At 36.7% G+C, this 22,797-nt stretch overlaps 1 protein-coding gene across 1 annotated transcript in view; it reads right to left on the reverse strand.

The window, feature by feature from the left end:
* Positions 1 to 22,797, reverse strand: part of CFAP61 (cilia and flagella associated protein 61) — a 355,672-nt gene that overhangs the window by 183,316 nt on the left and 149,559 nt on the right. The window contains exon 18 of the mRNA XM_020986789.2: positions 1,426 to 1,553. Within this exon, the coding sequence (XP_020842448.1) occupies positions 1,426 to 1,553 (128 nt within the window). The remainder of the gene's footprint in view (positions 1 to 1,425; positions 1,554 to 22,797) is intronic.

A 22,797-nucleotide genomic window follows, 5' to 3' on the forward strand; every position in this document is an offset into this window, starting at 1 on the left:
AAGTTCCAGCACTTATGAGAAAAGCCAGGATGCATGTGATATCCATGATTTCCTTGGGCACGTGGGTCATTTTTTGCACCTAGCCCAAAGGGATGCTGTACTGGTCTTTGGTTTCTTCTTTAATATCTTAAACTAAGGATCAGTGACCTGACTTGCCTCTCAATTTCTGTTCTGGCCACTAGTTTCGGATCCACAAGATTCACCTTTTCCTACATCCCAAAGACTACAGGTCTTTTGTTTATTTGTCTTGCCACCATCACTATGCAAAAAAAAAAAATCACTCAACTATGCAAGTTGGATTTGAACAATATCAATATATTTCTTTCTCTCAATAATTGGGTAGGGTCATTTCATCACGGTGCTTGAAGAGGTAAGTTTAAGTTATCTAGAAAATTCATTGGTGTGAAACATCTTATTCTCCAACATGTTGGAAAAATAGTGTGGGCTTATGTGTGTGTGAGAGAGATGCAGAGAAGAGGAGGAAGAGAAATAAGTGAGGGAGGGGAATGGGATCATTCCTTAGGGATCACTCCATGCTGCCTGATCCCTAAGTACCCAGAGTCTGGTACTGGGTTGTTTCTGATTTTTCCCACTCCTACTCTTCCTTTCAAGTAGAAATATTTGCTTTATATCTCACTTCATATTAGGGTTTTCTCTATGTACCTTTCAAGAGGATAATTAGATAATTTGACTACCTAATATGTTCAATGAAGAAAGCTAGAGAATCCACGAATTTTCCTTCCTTCACATGTGAAAAATGTATATTTTCACAGCATCCTCAAGGGATTAATAATTGTATAACAGAAGAATAAACTTCATTCATTGCTTTTGGAAGTCTTTGGACTTCTCCCTTGTGCCTTCATGCCCAAGGAAACTAATCATTGGGAACTGTCATTATTCTATAAGATCAAATCAGCATTAGTACTCACATCTCCTCAGCACATTCTGCCTGATTGGCAGAGCCACATAAACTCTAAAACCTCTGTATTTCCCATCAGATACACTGCTTTGGGACTCCTTTGACTTCTCTATGGTTTCAATTAAATTCAATAATCATTTGTTAAACACCTACTATGTGCCAGGCACTGTGCTAAGCATCATACATTGCTGCTGGGTATCGTCTCCCACCTCTGCTTTTCAGCTTCCTCCATTAGATTGTAAGCTTCTTGAGAGCAGGGACTGTCTCTATTTCTCTCCCCAGCTCTTAGCATAGTGCCTGGTACCTAGTAGGCACCTAATAAATGTTTATTGACTGATTGACTAATTGAACTGGAATCTAGACCTTCTGATGCCAAATTCAAGATTCTTTCCACTATGTGACATCTACCTGTAGTCATCAGCAAGAAAATTATTTTGGCCAGGGAAAAAGTTTCATTTTCATGCGTAAGAAGAGAGGCATTATTTTTTTTTTAAAAACCAACTTACCAAAAAATAAATGTTTCTAAGAAAGAAATTCCAACATTGGATGCTCCAACAACCACAATTCTGGCATTGATAGTCACTTTGGGCTCTAGCATTAGCTTTCTATTTGTGTGATACAGTGCGTAACTTGGCTAGAAGAAAAACAAAACATGGAAAAATAGTAACTGAAGAGGAAAAGTGACTGATTTGTACCCAAAAACAAAATCATTTTATCTTTTAAAATTGGCTACAATTAATACAATTATTTCTCAGTTCAACAACAACAAATGGACAGAAGGACATGCAAAGTTGAAATGAATTGGGGTCCTTGACTTCAGTGAGCTATTTTTCTATTAGGGGAATGGGACATATACACGATATACTATATTACTAAATAACACAACATAAATTATTAAAGAAATGCAACTTCTATTTCTATTTAATTTTTACCTAAAAAAGAAATATGTTAAACTTTAAAGATATTTATATATGGCTTGACACTGCTCAAGTCCATATGTCAGGTGGACATATTTCATATATAGCAAAAGAAATGTCCTAAGGGAAGAAGAGAGCATGTTCTACAACATAGAAGCACTGACAACCTTTGATCTTTTATTCAATTTTAGCATATTGTGACATATCACAGTTTGTATGTGCTTGTTTAAGGGGACTTATAGACTATTTTTATTAAGTTTTAACCAAACCGACCCTCATAAAATGGACAAATGATTTTTTAAAAATTCCTGCAAAAGAACAGTGGATTGACAATAATAACAATAAAACTCTAGTTTGTGCTGCCAGAGTTTAATATAAGTTCATGGTTTTTCTTTATGAAATCCAAAGCAATTGCTCTCAGAGGTCCATTTTAATTCTTTTCAATCTCTGAAGTTTTTGTGCTAGATCATGGAATTCAGTGAAGATCAGAGGATCGAATATTAGCAAAGAATTTTTTCTCTTCCGTAGCCACTGAGCATAGACTGGCTCTATAGTACACTGAAAAAATCTCCAGCAGCTATTATGTTTCTCCTTCTTAGCCACTCTGCTACAAGAGACACTCAACTTATCTGGAGACCATACTTGTTATAAAGGTAAAAACAATAAAATTTTAAGAGCATGAAACCCAAAAGGGCAAATGATGCCAGGTCACCAGGAAGCAATTAGGGGTAAAGGGGGAGGGAGGAAGTTAAAAATGGATAAATTCACTAGTTCTCAACTGTGCCTCATGGTATATTGTTTAGGACAACAGCAAGTTTTGTTCCAGTAGATCAATCCTTTCACAGATTATCTAGCCAGGAAAGGTTCCAAATATTGATGATTATAGTCAATCTGGGGTGACAGTGCCATTTACTTGCAAACAGCCCCCACTCTGGAACTCTTCTGTACCCCCACCTAGAACTCCAAAGTTCCCTGCTTCCACTCTACCATAAATTTCTACCTCTCATGATCCCTTAGTCTCAGAACTATCTAATGTAACCCCTTCATCTTACAGATGAGGAAATTGAAGGCCTACAGCTTGGATCAAACAACATAGTATTATTAGAAAACCTCTGATATCTGTAAATGTGGATTAAAGAATACATAAAAACAAATGCAAAATGTCTAGAAACTAAATCCAAACATGAAAAGAATGAGTTACATTTTAATTTCATTGATTAGTAATATTTTTAATTATACAGTGAAAATACAGTATCATCAAATAATCACAAATGAAAATTTCCTAGAACAAATCAAGAAACACTTAAGGAAAGCTATTTTAGATTTATATATCACTATTTCTAAACAGTATGTGACCGACATGTATAATCCCAGTCAGTTTCCAAGGAGTACAGGCCTATAGCAGATGCAACCAGTGCATCCAGTCCAGCCTTGTGTTTTGTCTGCTTAGCATAAGGGAGGCTGAAAAACTCATATGCTGGTATGAACAGTTTCTTCAAAGGCATCTAGTCCAAGTTTAATTAACATAGCTAAAATGTAAACAATTAAATGGGGGACTGGGGGTCAGAATCCAATGCTCCTTAAAGAAAAGGATGCCTTAATCTATTTCCTTCTGCTGTGCTGTTTTCCAAAAGTGTGCGCCAACAATAACAAATAAAGCAGTAATGTAATTCATTGGTTAAGAATTATATCTCATTTATGAAACAGATCTTGTATCAATGATACAAAGGCAGCATATGAGTAGAACATAAGTTTTTTGTTCTTCACACAATAGCTTTAGCACCAACAGCTGTCATGCTTCAGAAATCACCTTTCTAACAGCTAAGTACACTAACTGTCTGCAGGGAGTTAAGAATTAGGTAGATTGGTCCCATAATACTACTGTATATTAACAAAATGTCAGGACAAATGGCTATATGTTTCCTGGAGGAATAATCCAATATCATAATGATTTGCAATAAACTTAATTCTGTACCCTGTTTTTAATTAAAAGAATATTTGTTACCAAGTATGATGAAGTGTCTAATGACAATCTCATTCTTAAAATTCTAAATTTTAGTTTGTTACTCTAGATTTATTTTCAATGTTTCAAAATTAACTATTTTGAAAGCTTCTACTTCTTGTCATGTAGTTTTCCCCCCTACATATAGGGCAGAGAGATGCTTCAGTAATAATGCTAATCAAAGTGACTCCTTTGCCAGAACAGTACCTACCTTGTTTTGCTCATGGGCAATTTGTTCTATCTAGTATGAAAGAAGACAGAATGCCTTTCCTCCTCTGTGATGTTCCTTCAACACCCAGGTTGTAAAGACAGGAGAAAGTTAGCAGGAAATAACTTTTTTTCCATTGCTCTGCTTGTGTCCATAGTCAAAAGATTCTTACACTGGAGATCTCATTTTTAGTAAACTTTAATTTTGAAAGTACTCCTTTTTAGTAGGTTTTGCTTAATACTGAAGACCTGTGAAAGTCTAATGTTGACATTTGCTATTTTCACTGATGGAAACAATATACTAAGCATGAAATGATGTCAGTGATAAGGGAATATTTTGTTAAGTTGCCAAATCAAGCACTAGCACCAATAATGAGGACTTAGAAAATTAGATTCTCATCTGCTGTACCTTCAAAAGAAATGTCGTATGGATAGAATAAATGAAGCAAAGAGAAGGATTTCTGATTCTTTCTAATAAAACCACAGCAGCATTTTGAATGCGAGAGAGAGCTTTTAAAAGTAAAACTCAACAATGTATGCTCACAAAAAGGCCTAGAGCATGGTGTGTAAATTGACCTTTTAAGACTGGTAAAAACACAAATCTTTACGCTTTTATGTAAAGGGAGAAAAAGAATGAAAAATTCAAATTGGGCCGGAAGAAGAGACTATAGTTGAGTTAGAAGAATCGATGCCTATACAGAAGACAGGATAGACAACAAATCCACACCATATAATCACATCAGACTCCTCATGACTAGAGGGCAATCCTTTTACTCACAGAATCTGGGAGCTGGAAGGGACGTCAGTGGCCATGTTGTCCACTCTATACATGAAAAATAATTTTCACTGTAACGTACCTGCCGACATACTTAGCCTCTGCTTAAAGGCTCCAGGGAGGGGGAACCCATGACCTCTTGAGGCAGCCAATTCCCCTTTCATTGAATGAGAGTTTGAAGGGACCTTTCAGGTCATGTAGTCCAATGATGCCATCTTATGTTTCAGATAAGGAAAATGAAGCCTACAGAGGTGAAGTGCCACAGAGGTGGTAAGTAGGAGAGCTGGGACTGGCATTTAGGTTCTCTTCATCCAGATCCAATGTGCTTTGCATGGTGCCATGTTCCCTCCCATGGAAGGCAGCTGTAACCACTCAAAAGTTTTTCCTCAAATCAAGTCCAAACTTGCTGACTTATAACTTCCAGAATCCATTATTCCTGGTTCTACTTTTAGAACAAGTCTAATCCCTTCTTCACATGACAGCCCTTCAGACACTAAAAAGAGCTATCATCTCCTCCTCCTCCTTATGCCTTTCTCTCTCCTCCCCTACCTCTTAGTCTCTTCTTCTCCATGATAAATGTGCCCATTTCTTTTCATTGATCTCCATATGTCACAGATGTGAGATCCTTCACAATGCTGGTTACACTTCTCTACAAATTGAACATCTTATCATTGTGTTTCTCACACCACTGCTCCCAGAAGTGAATACAATACTCTGGATGAGGTCTGAGGAAAGCAGAATACATTGAGCCTATCAGTTCTCTCTTCCTATAAATCATGCCTTTATTAATATAGCCCCAAATTACATTAGATTTTGGGAGGCTGTATCACACTGTTGACTCACACTGAGCTTACATTCCACTAAGCTTCTAAATCTTTTATAGAACCATTTTCTACCTATGCAACTCCCAACTTATATTTGAGAAATTGATTATTTGTACCAAAGTTAAGACTTTACATTTATCACTATTGAATTTCATCCTATTAGATTCAGCCCAATGCTCTAGCCTGCCAAGATCCTTGTGGATCCTGACTCTACTCTGTTATTTATCCCTCCTACCTTTGCATCATCTGCAAATTTGATAAGCATTTCATCTATGCCTTTATCCAAGGTATTGACAGAAATGTCAAACAGCATGGGCTCGAGCACAGATTTCTGGGCTACTGCCTTGGAGACCTTCTGCCACATAGACATTGATCCACTAAAAACTATGGATTCAGTCCAGCCATAAAGCTGTTCTGGATCCTTTTGATTCTATTATTGTCTGATCCATACCTCTCCATCTTCTTCGCAATATTAGCATGAGATGCTTTATCAAAAGCTTAACTAAAATCTAGGTAAAATGGATTCATAGCATTTTCCACATCTGCTAGTTTAGTAATCCTATCCAAAAAGGAAATGAAATTACTCTGGCATGACTGGTTCTTGATGAATAATCCCCCTACCTCCTGCCCTGAACTTGCTATAATAATAATAATAATAATAATAATAACAACAACAACAACAGCATTTATTAGCACTTTAAGGTTTGAAAAATTATTTACATATACATCAATTCATTTGATAAGAACCCTGTGAAGTAGGTGCTATTATTATCCCCATCTTACAGATGAGGAATCTGACATACAGGTCATTTGACAAGTAAGATAGAGCACTACATTATTTCTGATTCCCAGACCTCTCCTACCCTTCCAAAAATGAAATTAAGTGCCAAAGATAAAGCAACTTCTTCTGTCTCTATGCTCTAGGCTATCGAGAACCCAAAAGACATTTTAATTTTAATAAAATTAATAAATATAATTTAATAACTTTTAAAAAACTGATTCCTACTCCTAAGCTCATGCAGAATGCCCTCCCTCTCCTCCTTCCCAGCTACCAAGAGAGAGGCTACACTAGGACTTGATCCATGAACTTGCAAAAAACTCAACCACACATCTTAGTTCCCCCCTCCCTCTAGGGGCATGGAGATCTGGGATACGGGCTGCAGAAGTTTGCTGGGGCCATGACAGCAAACACTGTGCAGAACTGAGGAATAGGGGGACAGGGGCAGGACACTTCAACTCCACATCCTGATCTCTCTTCCTCCCAGAGCCTTGGAGAGAAAAATTCCAAACGACAGAAATTAACTCTGGCTGCATTTACACCTGTATGGCAATGCTCTGAATGGTTGCACAGGGTTAATAGGGGAAAGGGGAGTGAATGGTACTCTGCTAAGCCTGAAAGAACTGGGCATTTAGTTGGGTCCAGTTCTATCCCCCTAAAAGTAACTGGAGGTGGAGACACAGAAGAATTGCCCAGCATGGGAGGAGGCTGAGACTCTTTGAGATCCAGCACTCAGGGAAACCACCAAGGGAGAAAGTCAGAAAGTGAGCAGAGAGGAAAACAAGGGAGGGAAAAAAATTGTAATTAGCAAAGATCTCAGGAAGAAGAAAATTCAAAGGCCTTGAACATAAAAAGATGATCAATAGGGAAAACATTAACAGCAGAAGGAAATGTGGGCTCCAGATCTAGTTATGGCATTCAGGCATCTATGAATAAATAGTGCAAAACAAAGGGAAAAAGATCCAACATTTGATGAGACAGAAGACCTTGTGGAATTTGAAGAAAATACAGAACCTCAACATACTGCTTCTTTTTTTAAAACATTTTATTAATTTATTTTGATTTATCAATAATCACTTCCATATGCTTTTGAGTTGAAAATTTTTCTCCCCCTTCCTCTCCCCACCGTCCCCAAGACAGCACACTATCTGATATAGGCTTTATATTTACATACCCATTAAACATATTTTCACATTAGTGAAGTTGTAAATAAAAATTAAAACCAATAGGAGGAACCATCAGAAAGATGAAACAAAACTCAACAGAGGGTAAAAATAAGTGATAGCGATTCGACTTCCATAGTTCTTTCTTTGGATGTGGACAGCATTTTCCATCCCAAGGCCTCTGGAGATGTCTTAGATCCCTGTAATGCTGAGAAGGGTTCAGTTTAACAATATTAGTCATTGCATAACATGGCTGTTATTGTGTACAGAGTTCTCTTGGTTCTGCTCACTTCACTCAGCATCAGACCATAGAAGTCTTTCCAGGTTTTTCTGAAGTCTGCCTGTTCATCATTTCTTATAGCGCAATAGTACTCCATTACATTCATATACCACAACTTGCTCAGCCATTCCCCAATTGATGGGCATCCTCTCAATTTCCAATTCTTTGCCACCACAAAAAGAGCTGCTATGAATATTTTTGTACATGTGGGTCCTTTTCCCATTTGTTTGATCTCTTTGGGATATAGCCCTAGAAGTGCTATTGCTGGATCAAAGGGTATGCACATTTTTATAGCCCTTTGGACATAGTTCCAAATTGTTCTCCAAAATGGTTGGATCATTTCACAACTCCACCAACAATGTATTAGTGTTCCAATTTTCCCACATCTTCTCCAACATTTATCATTTTCCTGTTTTGTCATGTTGGCCAATCTGATAGGTGTGATGTGGTACCTCAGAGTTGTTTTGATTTGCATTTCTCTAATCAATAATGATTTAGAGCATTTTTTCATATGACTATAGATGGCTTTAATTTCTTCATCTGAGAACTGTCTGTTCATATCCTTTGACCATTTATCAATTGGGGAATGGCTTGTGTTCTTATAAATTTGTCTTAATTCTCTATATATTTTAGAAATGAGGCCTTTATCAGAGAGACTGGTTGTAAAAATTCTTTCCCAATTTTCTACCTTCCTTCTAATCTTAGTTGTGTGGCTTTGTTTGTGCAAAAACTTTTCAATTTAATGTAATCAAAATTATCCATTTTGCTTTTCATAATGTTCTGTATCTCCTGTTTGGTCATGAATTCTTCTGTTCTCCATAGATCTGATAGATAAACTATTCCTTGTTCTCCCAGTTTACTTATGGTATCAGCCTTTATATCTAAGTCATGAAGCCATTTTGACTTTATTTTAGTATATGGTGTGAGATTGGGTCTATGCCTAGTTTCTGCCATACTCTTTTCCAGTTTTCCCAGCAGTTTTATTCAAAGAGTGGGTTCTTATCCCAGAAGCTAGGGTCTTTGGGTTTATCAAATAATAGATTACTATAGTCATTGACTACTGTGTCTTGCATACTTAACCTATTCCACTGATCTACCTCCCTATTTCTTAGACAGTACCAAGCAGTTTTGATGATTGCTGTCTTATAATACAATTTAAGATCTGGAATTGCTAGGCCACCTTCCCCTGCATTTCTTTTCATTAGTTCCTTTGATATTCTGGACCTTTTGTTTTTCCAAATGAATCTTGTTTATTATTTTTTCTAACTCTATAAAATAATTTCTTGGTAGTTTGATTGGTATGGCATTGAATAAGTAAATTAGCTTAGGCAGGTTGTCATTTTTAGTATATTAGCTCAGCCTACCCATGAGCAACTGATGTTTTTCCGATTATTTAGATCTGATTTTATTTGTGTGAAGTGTTTTGTAATTGTGTTCATAGAGTTCCTGGGTGTGTTTTGGTAGGTAGACTCCTAAATATTTTGTAATGTCTACAGTAAGTTTAAATGGGATTTCTCTTTCTATCTCTTGCTGTTGGGCCTTTTGGTAATATATAGAAATGCTGATGATTTATGTGGGTTTATTTTATAGCCTGCAACTTTGCTAAAGTTGTTTATTATTTCAAGTAGTTTTTTACTTGATTCTCTAGGATTCTCTAAGTATATCATCATGTCATCTGAAAAGAGTGATATCTTAGTTTCTTCTTTGCCTATTCTAATGCCTTCAATTTCTTTTTCTTCTCTTATTGTTAAAGCTGATGTTTCTAGTACAATATTGAATAACAGTACATGGCACATACACAAAAATTGACCATGTACTAGGACATAAAAACCTCACAATCTGATGCAGAAAGGCAGAAATAGTAAATGCATCCTTTTCAGATCATGATGCAATAAAAATTATATGTAATAAAGGGCCATGGAAAGATAGACTAAAAAATAATTGGAAACTAAATAATCTAATCCTAAAAAATGATTGGGTCAAACAACATGCTGTTTCTGAGTGGTTTAAAAGAGAAATGAAGATTATGATATCAGAATTTATGGTCTACACAGAAAAATGATGAGCAGAATAGAAAAATTTGAATCTGTGATGATAAGACTCATCAAGGAAACAAAAGAAAGAACAAGTGATTGGGAATGCAAATACACAGAAGTGAAGGACAATCCAGAAGAAGAGAAATAAAAAATAAGATTAAGAGAAAATATGTTCTCTATTTAAGCAAAACCTATTGATCACAAGGTCAACATATGTAGAGACAAGCTAAGGATCATAAATCTCCCAGAAGAATATGACAAGTCAAAAAACCTGAATACCATAATGCAAGAAATAACATAAGAAAACTGTCCAGAGCTTCTGAACACAGAAAGTTAAACACCAATGGAAATAATTCATAGATGGCTTCCAGAAAAATAAGCAAGGATACAAACTCCAAGACACATATGAAGCACAGAGAGGTTAAGTGATTTGCTGAGGGTCACACAGCTAGTTAATGTTTGAGACAGGATTTTAAGTCAGGTCTTCCTGACTCTAAGCCCAGTTATATAACCACTATTCCATCAAGTTGCCTCCTAATGATTGCTTCCCTTTCTCTGCATTTGACATCAATCTCTTCCCAGTAAAGTGGCTGATCAGGCACTGCTCAACTAAGACCACAGGAATTAAAAAGCTTCAACAATCTGTCCTTCATTTGCCTTTATGGCTGGCCATGGGTTCATTGCTGTGGGGTTGTCTATCTCATCAATAGCATAAATAACATCCCTAAGTCTTTAAATGCACCTCCAGTTCAGATTCTTGAAAAACAATTCTATTTTTTGCCTGTAGTTTAAGGGATCTTTCCTCATGAGGGGAGAAGAGATTAAAAACCTACCCAGGACAAACACGAATCAGGTATGGAACAGATAGTTTTATTTCCACACACAAAAGGGAATAGCAAGCAATCAAGAATTATAGAATGATTATAATCAGTTGAGAGGATAACATTCAAGTTTATTGAAGCATTCACTATTCCTTTGAAAGGGCTACTACTTAGCTATTTTGCATTTCACCTTTACTAAGTACAATCCAATTAACACCAAGTGGGCTCTTTCTGATTGATTCTCTCTCTCTCTCTCTCTCTCTCTCTCTCTCTCTCTCTCTCTCTCTCTCTCTCGCTCAGCAATTTCTTTCCCTATTGGTAGGTATGCAGCTACTGCTGCAGCTGTTCTAGTAGTCACTAATCTGGGCATTGCAGCAGCCAGAGAAGAGAAAGGAGAAGATATCAGATTCCTTTTGAGATCTTTCACAAGGCCCTGTACCAAAGGAAAGACAACACAAATAGGCGACCCTATCACAGGCAAAGGTTCGCCTAGGGTGCCCAGAGGTATGGCTTAAAGCTTGGTGGAGGAAAGCAAGTCCTTCTGAAGTTTAGAGACTTATTTTTATATTTCAAGACCAGTTGGAAAAAGAGGCATGAAGGGCAGGAATCACCCCTTTGGTACATCCATGGAGTTCTAGTGCAGCAGCACATTGAGGGCCTTCATAGACATCAGTCAAAAGATGTCTCTGAAACAGTGGGTGTGAGGAGGTAGTCAGGAAGAGCACCTCCATTACATATTGTCAAAAGAGTGCAACACCTCTAATGATACATTTTTCTAGAATTTTCCCATACTCAAACTCTGTAAACCTTAGAGTTCTCTTTCCTTTTCTTGAAAATTGGGATATATGCTCCTTTCTAATCATGTAAAACCTCTACTTTTTCCCATGACATTTCAAATGTCACTAGTATCGGCTCAACAGTCACATCTTCCAGTTTGTTTGGTATTTTTTTCAGTACTCAAGGATGTAGTACATCTGGGCCTGGTGACTGGAGTTCATCATGGGCAGCCAGGTACTGTCTATGTTCTTCCTTATCATGGGTACTAGCTCCTAGAACTTTTGTTCTGTCATTTCCAGTGTAAAAGTTATTCTCTTTTACAAAGAAAACAGAAACAAAAATAAGCAACTCTGCCTAAGAGTCTAAGCCAGGATGGAATTTTCTCTTGATGGTCCCTCTATCTTTTGAAGGATGAAATTATCACTAAAACAATGGCATGCTCTGAGATAACTATCCTAACTCCTACTTTCTGTGAAAAGAAGGTCCCCTCTTTGTTATAGTATAGCAACTACATCCTATGGGCTCTAGGGGTAGCCATGAGAGATATCATGGTTGTCTTTCTAATGCCATAGGAATAGCTTATGAGACCCCCACAAGCATGCTTCCTACCATAATTAGTCAGGCCTAATTAGGTTTTAGAAAAGGGTATTTACTAAGGCAGTAGAGAAGAACAATTGTTACAAAACATCACCCTCACCACTAAAATAAACTCTGGATACACTTTCTACAAGTCCACACAGGGTCTAGGAGAAAGTGAGCTCAAAATTAGAGAAGATTTGTGACAAAGGGGTAACATAACTCCTAGAAGTCTTTTTGCTGAACTCCTCAAGATGCTCCCCCTTGGTTGGTTGATTGTTGTCCTTCATTCTCAAAGAGGACCAAAATGACACCACTATGTTGGGGGCAAGGTACAGTGTGTCTGACTGTGGCTGATGAGACCAAAACAAGCTTGGAAGGCTCTACCACAGGTTGGGCACAAGTAGTCCACAGGAACATCTGGAGTGGAAGTATCTCTAAATTTTCACAACTCATATTTCTTTTGAGCTATTGCAATTCTGCTTTGCTCATAGAATACAGAGCCTTCTTTGATGTGGGCATGCCATGCTGGGTGGTCCTGTGCCAGTGTCTCCCATGTCTCCCAATCAATTCCAAAGTCCTTCAGAGAGACCTTGAGAGTATCCTTGTTCCTCCTTAGATACTGTTTAACTTTCTACTGGGATCTTTGTAGAGTTATGAATCTGTGACTAGTCTGTCCTTGACTCCCCAAATAGATATGATTATCAACTGTTCCATGAAGGTGATATAATGCTGATGGTAGTATGGAAAGTCCTATGGAGCTCCAAAGTTCATGAGGTCCTCCTCCAGTCAATGGTAGGGGAAGGGGGAGAGGGAAAGCAAGGCTTAGGCAGAAGTTATCTCCTGCCTCTTCCAAGTGATTCTTTCTCAGGACAATTAGCCAGAATGCTCTCTTCTCATCTGCTACTCACTGGTATGTAGTACTCAGTTTTCCATTGGTCTGCTATTTTATTGAAAACTGACAGGGAAAGGTCAAGTTTCCTCAGCCAATTGGAGCCAATCAGAACACTCTTCCTAGGCAACTTTACTCTAGTTCATCTAATGCCTCATCAGAGAAATCTAAATTGTTCTTAGTTGAAAAATGCCTTTGACTGATTTGATTCAGTTGAGATCTGTATAGCATTTTGTCACTTACTTTAGGTGTGGTAAGATAATTTGATTGATTTAGTTACTTGACCCACCTTTACACAAGTTAGCTGTTTTGCTTTCGATAGAAAGAACACACTAGTAGACATCTAGATAACTGCAGTTTCCAATTAAAACGATATTATGTCTCTATGTCAGGCTTGTGATGTAGTTCTATTTCTTCTTTTTGTCCAATTAATCTGGAGTATACTCTAATGACAATATCACTTGTTTCTGACTCATTTTCCTTCAGTTGGGTATCCTGTCATGTATTCTGGATTTTCTCATATGATTATACTTTCTTAACATATAATACTACCCCCACCCACAGAAACCTACATCCCATTCTCAAACATTATCTTCTTTGCCAAATTAAAATTTCTCTTCTACATCCTTTAATAGGCAACAGTGAGGAATAAATAACTTTTGATTGACCCACTACCACTTTTCATAATGGCTGTTCCAAGCATTCTTCTCTCTCTTGAAGTTCCAACTCTACTTCTACCCCCTGATCTACTAACCTCTTACTTTAATTGAGAAGATTAAAGCTATTAAAATGAACTCCCTTATTTTCTCTCCTTCACACTCAAAACATTCTCCTTCTTTCTTTCTGTCTCAAAGTATGAAGTGTCCAGGAAGGCCCAGAGTTAACCCTTATAGGGTTTTTGCATTCCACTTACATTCTTCAATGATCATTCTTACTCTCTTTTTCAATTTTGATCTCCCTCTTCTTCTTGGCTTCCATTCTCTGTCTACAATCATGTTCAAGTCTCATTCATTCTTCAAACAAACAAAAATAAGGCCTTCCTTGATTCTCCTACTTCCATATGTTATCATCTTATACCTCTCCTCCCTTTCATTGTCAAAGTTCTGGGGAAAAATATTCTAAAACATATTGCCTCTACTTTCTCATATTTACTTCCCAATTGCTTGCAATCTAGAGTCCATTTTTACTACTCTATTGAAACTGCTATATCCAAAGTCACCAATTATTTTTTATTTCAACTCAACTCAATAAGTTCCATCCTTTTTACCCATATTACCACCATACTAGTTTAGGAGCAGTCTCCTAAATAGTCTTCCCACCTTAAACTTGAGGTAGTGTGCTGTAGTGGGTAGAGTGGTGTACTTGGTACCAGTAAGACCTGGCTTTATGAATCTGGAGAAGTAAATCAATCTCTCTGGACCACAGGAAGGGATTGGACTCTGATGTCTAAACTCTAGGGTTTCTTCTATGTCCAAATCTATATATCCTTATAATCTATGATCCTCTAATCCATACCATTGTGAAAGCATTCTTTCTGATGCAGAGATCTGATCTTTTTTCTCCTCTGTTCCCTAATGCCTATAGAACAAAATTCAACCTCCTAAGTGTGGCATCCAAAACCCTCTATAATCTGATGCCAACATTCTTTTTCACTTTTATTTCATGCTATCTCTCTTCATATACTGTGCATCCTTAGACTAGAAGAACCATTTTTAGCTTGTTTTATTCTATCCAACTTCTATGAAATTATACAAGTCCTTCTCCTGTTTCTGGAACCTATTCCTTCTATGTCTCTGACTGTTGAAATACTCATCCTTCCAATCTCAAGCTCAAGAGCCATCTCCTCCATGAAGCTTTCTCTGATCCTCTCAGTTACAAGTAATCCCTTCTTCTCTGAATCCCTCACGTCTCTCCACTGAACCACTTACATACATATTGAATTTTAAATTGGGTCTGATCTATTTGTGAATATATCTTATCCCTTTACTATACCTTACCTTTCTTGAAGGTAGGAACTGTATTATTTTTAATCCTAGTATCTTCAGCAGCTAGCCCAGTGTCTTAAATATGGTTGAATTTTATTATCTTTGTTTAGTAGGGGAAAAAAGGATATAGATTTCCAAGCTGGGTTGATTTTATGCCATGATATAAGTACATACATTTCATCAAAGGAAATCTAACTATACTGATTGGAGTTAAATGAATGTCAATGAATAAATCAGTCAACAAGCACTTATTGAGCCCCTGCCACATGTCAGGAATTATCCTAGGCACTGGGGATACAAAAAACAAACAAAAAAATGAAATATCCTGCTCTCAAAGAGCCTATATGTTACTGGGGGAAACAACATGTACATATAGCCATGGCCAGTCCCATTACATAGGAACAGAACAAGGTGGTTTTGAGAGGGCTGGTGTGAATACTTGGGAGAATCAGGAAAGACTTCATGTAGAAAGTAGTATTTGAGCTGAGTCTTGAAGGAAGTAGTAACATCTATTAGCACAAATTAGTTATTGAAGTGTAATTATCTGATATACAAAAAAATCTTGCTTATATATTATAAAAAAGCATTTGATTTGATAAACTATCTTCCAGCCTAATGTCCCCCATGCCTATCTCAAAAATCATACAAGATTTCTTGAAACTTGTAAGAACAGAGATAACTTTGTTCAATGACCCTTTGGTTATGAAGATCGGTTCAGGCAAAAGTAAGGAAATGTATGCTTGTCATTACAATAAAAGATGGCTAACACAGAGTCAAAACACATGAGGGATTTTCTACAGATGGTGAGGGACTCCAGGTCATCCTAGTTGTGCATGATATTGCAACAAATCTTGGAATACTGCAGAACTTCCTAAAAGAGATCCACAATCACCCAAAAGTGTTTGAACTCGCCATCCACACTAAAAAGAACCAAGTGGATAAAGAATGGCTGTATGTCAATGAATGGACATTCTGTAGAGCTGATCCATCAGAACACATGCATTGGTCAGATGATGCGAGTAGACAATTGACTGGGCACAGCAATTAATAGGAGAAAAGCAAGCCAATCTTTGGAAATATATGTGTGACCCTAAGTTTCTTTCTTAAGTAGAGGCCCATTTTTTAACAAGATGATTCTTCTAGTGATGTCATATATCCTGGAATCTCACAGTCTCCAAAAAATTAAAAGGGCAGATTACTCAGAAGCAACAGAGAGGTACATGGTAGGCATGAGTAGGCCACAACAACAGCAAAGAACTCTATAGAAAATGTGGCACAAAAAAAACATCATCAGAGATGTGTGACCAGAAAAGGTGGTGAGCCAGAATGTTCAAAAGATCATAGCTGTAGAGCTGGAAAGGGCCTTAAAGGTCTTTTTATAAATGAGGAAATGGAGGCCATTAATGGTTAAGTCACTTACCCAAGATGGGGCAAGGGGGAGAGAATTAGCAACTGTTGGGATTTGGAAAGGTTTCCTATAAGTAGTGGCACTTGAGCTGATTTTGTGATGCAGAAGAGAGAAAGGACTGTGCAAGGATGTGGAGATAGAGATTACTGTTTCAGCCGTGTCCAACTCTTCGTGACCCCATTTGGGGTTTTCTTGACAGAGATACTGCAGTGGTTTGCCATTTCCTTCCCCAGCTCATTTTACAGATGAGGAAACTGAGGCCAACAGGGTTAAGTGATTTGCACAGGGTCATACAGCTAGTAAGTGTCTAAGGTCAGATTTAAACTCAGGAAGATGAGTATTCTTGACTCTCAAGCCTGGTGCTCTATCCATTATGCCGGCTAAGTTCCTTAACCCTATTGCCTCAAGGCAGTTCCTTATCTTTAAAATGAGCTGCAGAAGGAAACAGCAAAGCACTCTAGTATCTTTGCCAAGAAAACCCCAAATAAGGTCACAACTGAAATGACTCAACAACAACAATTTACACAAGGTCATACAGTAAGTGATAAAGCTGGGATATACATTTAGCTTCCCTAACTTCAAATGGAGAATGTTTTCCACTAATTCATTCTTTGGTCCATTGGTATCCATGGACATCTAAAAGAGGAAAAAGCCTTAAGCCCATTAGGTGGACACCCTGTGGACAATTTAGAGGATGGCATGTGACAAGAGTCCATCAAAAGAATGAGAAGCCATGGTTAAGATTTTGATCAGCAGTATGGGAGGTAATACCAATATCAATGAGATCACAAATCCATCAAAGTATTAAAGAGTCTTCTGCAAACTCTGAGGGTATTTTATGAGTATTTCTTTCCCTCCTTTAAAATGTTTCTCTTGGTGTGAGTTGGAAGAATTCTAAATGCATTACTTAAGGACAATTTTAAAAAGAAATCTAAATGAAGAAGTCAGTTGAGTGCCATAATTAAACAAACTAGGGAAAGGTGAAGAAATGAAAAATGTAAACAATCCTAAAGAATGAACTGTAGTCCTTCAAAAATGTGTAATTTCACTCCCTACTCCAACATAGATCTCAAACCCTCCACACCCTAGGTGATGATCTTTTAAGAGTTGCTCTACTGAAAAATTCACCTTCTTGTCAAGGCTAATCAAGTGAAAATGAGCCTCTCCAAACGCAGCAAGGCTAGTTCTCACAAGACAGGTATACAGTTCATTTCCATACTTAAAACCTTTCCTTCACATTTGGTTAAGGCCTGCCAAATTTTTGTGCTCTGCTGTCATAGGTTTCTTGGATCCTGGGTCACATCCATACCATAGTGAGGCATTGGAATGCCCTAATGGAGAAAAGAATGACTATATAAAATATGTTCATTGCACATATACACACATATATATACTGAACAATTTCTTTAAGATTTTATTTCCTCTCCCTAAATAATTATTTCCCTTAGAATGACCACTAGACTGGACAGAATAAGATTTGGGCTGTTTTTTGCTCTGTTATTGACCAAAAGTCCAGGCCTCTTTTCTTTATACATCAGCTTCTTGAGATGTAAAACAAGGGTAAATAATACAAGTTTTCTGCCTACATCAATGGGTTGATAAGTAGATTATTCATTAGAAAAAAGTCCATGAATACTTTGGGCTCTGCAGACATAAAGGTCACACAAGATGAAACAATCACTACGACAGAGTAAAAGTATACAATAATGTGTGAGTTCTCTCTTCATATCTACAATATGAAAGTCAAATTTTCAAACTCTTAAAAAGAGAATAAAACAATGAGCTCAATTTTCATCTCCATATCCATACATGTTATCCTCTGCTTAGAGCTCCCACAGAATTCAAAGGGAGCTCTGTCCAGGCAAAGGAACTAGAGATGTAGGGATTAAAAATTATTATGAATAAATATTTGTAATGTCTAGTAAGTCTACTTTTGCTTTTTATGTCTTTTTTTTTTTGGTGAGGCAATCAGGGTTAAGTGACTTGCCTAGGGTCACACAGCTAGTAAGTGTCATGTGTCTGAGTCTGGATTTGCACTCAGGTCCTCCTGACTCCAGGGCCAGTGCTCTATCCATTGCCTCACCTAGCTGTCCTGTGTCATTTTTTCTAACATTTTTTCCTTCACTTATTTTTCCTATTTTGAAATTCTCCCTTCCCTTCCTGTCTCCATTCCTTGTTTTCTTCTCTTCTCTTCCTCTCACCCTCATTCAGTCTTTACACCTCCTGATAGATTGTTAGCATAACAAAGATTATTATTTTTCAAAGTTAACATCTTAAGTCTTCTGGGAAGAGATATTATTACCATGTATATAAAATAAATAGAAATTTTAAAATAAGCACTAAAAAATCAACTGGAAGTTTGTTCAATGATATAAAATGCAGTTCATATAAAATTCCCTAAAAATGTCATAAAATTAAAATTATTTTCCTCCTAGTGCATGAGAAATCTCAAAGGAGATTGGATAGTTCTTTAAACATATTTTATTAGGAATGTGAAATACCTGGCCCCTTTTGGAGGAGGAATTACTCTGATGTATATCTTTATACCCCCTATAATACTCAGTACAGTACCTTGAACATAGGAAGTACCCAATAATCAATCAGAAAATAAATATTTATTGATGATAATTATCAATCCAGAAGTTTTGCGTCTCTAGCACTCCTACAGATTTTTGCCTCCTTCACTGGAGAGAAGAGCATACTCAAAATTTTACATCATTGACAATGAAAGCAATGAGGTAAAGACAAGGCAAAAGGGCTATTGTAATCTATTAATATTATTGATGTTAATCACAATTAATATTTATATATGACGTTTTAAAGTTTATAAAGCATTTACAAATATTCTCATTTGAATTTCACAACAAGCCTGTGAGAGAGATGCTACAGATATTATCTCCACTTTACAGATGAGATGATGAAATTTAGAGAGCACCTAAAAAAGAAGAGTTTGGGTGTGTATTTTTTAAAATGTAAATATGAATATGCAAGCTGGTGACTTTCAGACTCAATGTGGAGGGGCAAATACATGACCAAGATGGAATTGTGAAGAGTATATGCAAATACTAAAATCCTATTATAAAGAAAACAATCCTCTAAAGGAGAAGGTAGTTATGGAAGGGTAGTTACTTTCCCCTTGGTGTCCTATGTTGAGAGCAGAGATATGGGGGGGAAGCAAGGGCCTCAAAGCAATTGTCTCTGACAAGAACTGACTTGATTTAGTCTAGAGATAAGCCAGTTTCAGCAGGAACAACTTCTCTCTGTATTCCAATGAGCTTAGGCCAGCCCCTTGGTTCTTTCTTACTATTTAGAGATAGAAGTGGCTTGAGAAATCACCTTCTATGGCAGGAAGATCAGGAAAAGCTTCTAGCAGGAGGTGGGATTTTAACTGGGACTGTCATCAAAGAATTAAAAAGAAGATGAGGCAGTCATGTGGAAAGGGTGGGGGGAATGACAGATGAATAGTCAGAGTGCTCTAGTAGCACTCTGGTGAGGTCAGGAGTAAGTGAGGAAGGCCTTCAGCTTGTTGACTAGACAAACCAGTGGTGAATTTTTGGAGGTGATAGTGGTGCAGTTGACAGAACGCCAGACCTGCAGTCAGGAAGACTCACATTGCTGAGTTCAAATCTGGACCCAGATGCTAACTAGCTGTATGACCCTGGGCAAGTCACTTAACCCTGTTTGCCTTGGTTCCTCATCTGTAAAATGAGTTGGAGAAGGAAATGGCAAACCATCCCAGTATCATTGCTAAGAAAATTCCATACCAGGTCACAAAAAGTTGGACACAACTGAATACCAACAGAGAAACTCACATAAGATACATAGGCCTGATGGCTTGCAATCTGCATCATTAGAGGGAACTCCCAAATTAAAGAGATTATACAGATCCATTTCACTACTGAATGTGATACTTACATAAAAACCCTAGGTGATCAATAAAGAAGTGGAAAAAATTAATAGCTTCAGTAACATAAGATAGAAATTTCCTTATTAAGTGATATATCTTTCTATGCACATTTATTTTATATTTCATTCTATTCAAATGAAGATAGTTTATTCATTTTTATCATTACTGCTCTCTTTATCATCATTATTCTCTTATTAAAAATATGATTATAGGATGCACTCAGATTTTGTAAAAGCCAGATTCAGGAAAATATATAGAATATATTGAAACAGAGTTTAATTAACTTTCTTTTAACACAGGAAAAACTCACCATTAACCAAAATAAACTGAAAATCTTTTATATTTTCACAAAGATTTTTTTTCTCAGTTTCCTCCTTTTGTTTGTGTAAAAACTTTAAAAATTTATGTAATCAAAATTATCCATTTTACCTCCTGTGAACCTTTCTATCTCTTGTTTACTCACGAACTCATCCCCTACTCATAGATCTGACAGGTAATTTTTTCCATGCTCCTCTAATTTGCTTATATCGTCCCTTTATGTCTAAATCACATACCCATTTTGAGCTTATATTGGTATAAGGTATGAAATACTGGTCTATGTCAGTTTCTGTCAGACTGTTTTCCAGTTTCCCTAACAGTTTTTGTCAAAGATTGAATTCTTGACCCAAGAGTTGGGATCTGGGTTGTTGTTTTCTTTTGCTTCTGTATATTGTGTACCTGGCAGCTAGATGGCTCAGTGGATAAAACGCTGGGTGTGGAGTCAGGAAGATTTGAGTTCAAATCTGACCTCTCTTACTAGCTGTGTGACCCTGGACAAGTCACTTAACCCTGTTTGCCTCAGTTTCCTCATCTGTGAAATGAGCTCAAAAAGGAAATGGAGAACCACTCCAGTATCTTTGCTAAGAAAATCCCAAACAAAGTCACGAAGAGCCAGATGTAACTGAAACAACTCCATGACATATTGTCACCCAGTCTGTTCCACTGATCAGCCTCTCTATTTCTTACCTAATACCAACTTATTTTGATAATAATAGCTTTGTAGTATAGTTTTAGATCTGGTACTGATAGTCCCAATATTCTTGACTTTACTTTTTATAAATCAATTTTAAGTCCTTTAAAATTTTTTCAATCTTTGCAATTTAGTATTTTAATCCTACATGTTTGATGCATTTTATATACTCCTATAAATTGAAAAATACAAATACACAGTATCATTCACAAATTGGAAGATGTTTCTTTTTGCTAAACTTTCAAATAAGGTATGCTCTATTGGACACAAATGTAGTATATCTAGCTAGTAGATGTATTATAGTTGGAAAAATAGATTATAAAATTACTTATCTGACTTTCAGTGTTCTAAAAGTACAAATTACTATGCTACTTCTGATATATATGATTTAGTTGTTTACTTTGAAAAAAAAAAGTCTTAAAATTCCAGCAGCCTACTTCTTAGAATTGGCACCCCTATGGAAAATCACTGGGAGACTTAAGGTTAGAGACAATATGGGGCAACTTCAAATGACTGGCATTTTCACAAATTCAAAGCTTTTAAAAGTAGTGAATAAAATTCTATGGACATGTAGAAAATAATTCCTTCTGACTCTTATGAAAATTTTGCACAGATACCTAAAGACAAATTTTTGCATAATTGCAAGTATGTAAAATATAGTAAAAATCTGCCCTAAGAAATAAACAATTAAGGAAAAAGGAACTAAAACAGATAAAATTAGAATTGACCAATGACAAATAAGATCTTTTGAGATTTTTAAATGAAGATATTTTTATCTTAAATTATTTTTATTTTTTTTTTAGGAATCAGAAAAAGTAAGTTAAAGTGACAGATTTCTTTTTTTTTTTTTATCAAAATGTGTAAACTGGCCACCTGGTTTGACCACTGCTTGTTTTATTGTTACTGTACTTTAGCTGCCTCCTGTCTTTCCCTTGAAAACATAAGGACAGGACAGGTGGTAAGCAGGTGCCCATGCTCATCTGCAGTTCATTCACATACTGGTGCCCTCCAATGGTTCATATCAATAGTCACAGGGTGGAATAAATATGTTTATCTATCTCCTGTATTTAGAGAAACTTGAAAACACATACCCTACCCCCAAAACATAAAGAAAGGAGAGGACAGGGATTCCAATGCCACACTTTTTCTACTTCACAATTTTTCCTATAGATGGACCCGATTAGCCCAGTCCTGGGCAAATAGTAAAGAGTCAATGAAAGATTTGTTAGTGCTATTTCCCTTTCACCTAGTACAAATTATGACATACTCAGCAAGTGGCTATTTGCATAACTATTTGCACACAAACAACCAGAGGTGAGAAAATGACAAATTTCTGAAGAGAACCTATTTATATGAGATTTTTTTGTCTAATTAATGCTCTTCTAATGACACAGCTCCTTTCTTCTGTCACCTTTCCATTTCTTTCTTCTCTACTAAGCATTTTTCAACAATGCATTTGGATCTTTGTTTTAAAGGAAGCTAACAAAAGAATACCCCTGCTATTTTATTTCTGAAAGTTAT

This window comes from Phascolarctos cinereus, unplaced genomic scaffold, assembly GCF_003287225.1.
Source record: "Phascolarctos cinereus isolate Bilbo 61053 unplaced genomic scaffold, phaCin_HiC Scaffold_2;HRSCAF=192, whole genome shotgun sequence".
NCBI lineage: Eukaryota > Metazoa > Chordata > Mammalia > Diprotodontia > Phascolarctidae > Phascolarctos > Phascolarctos cinereus.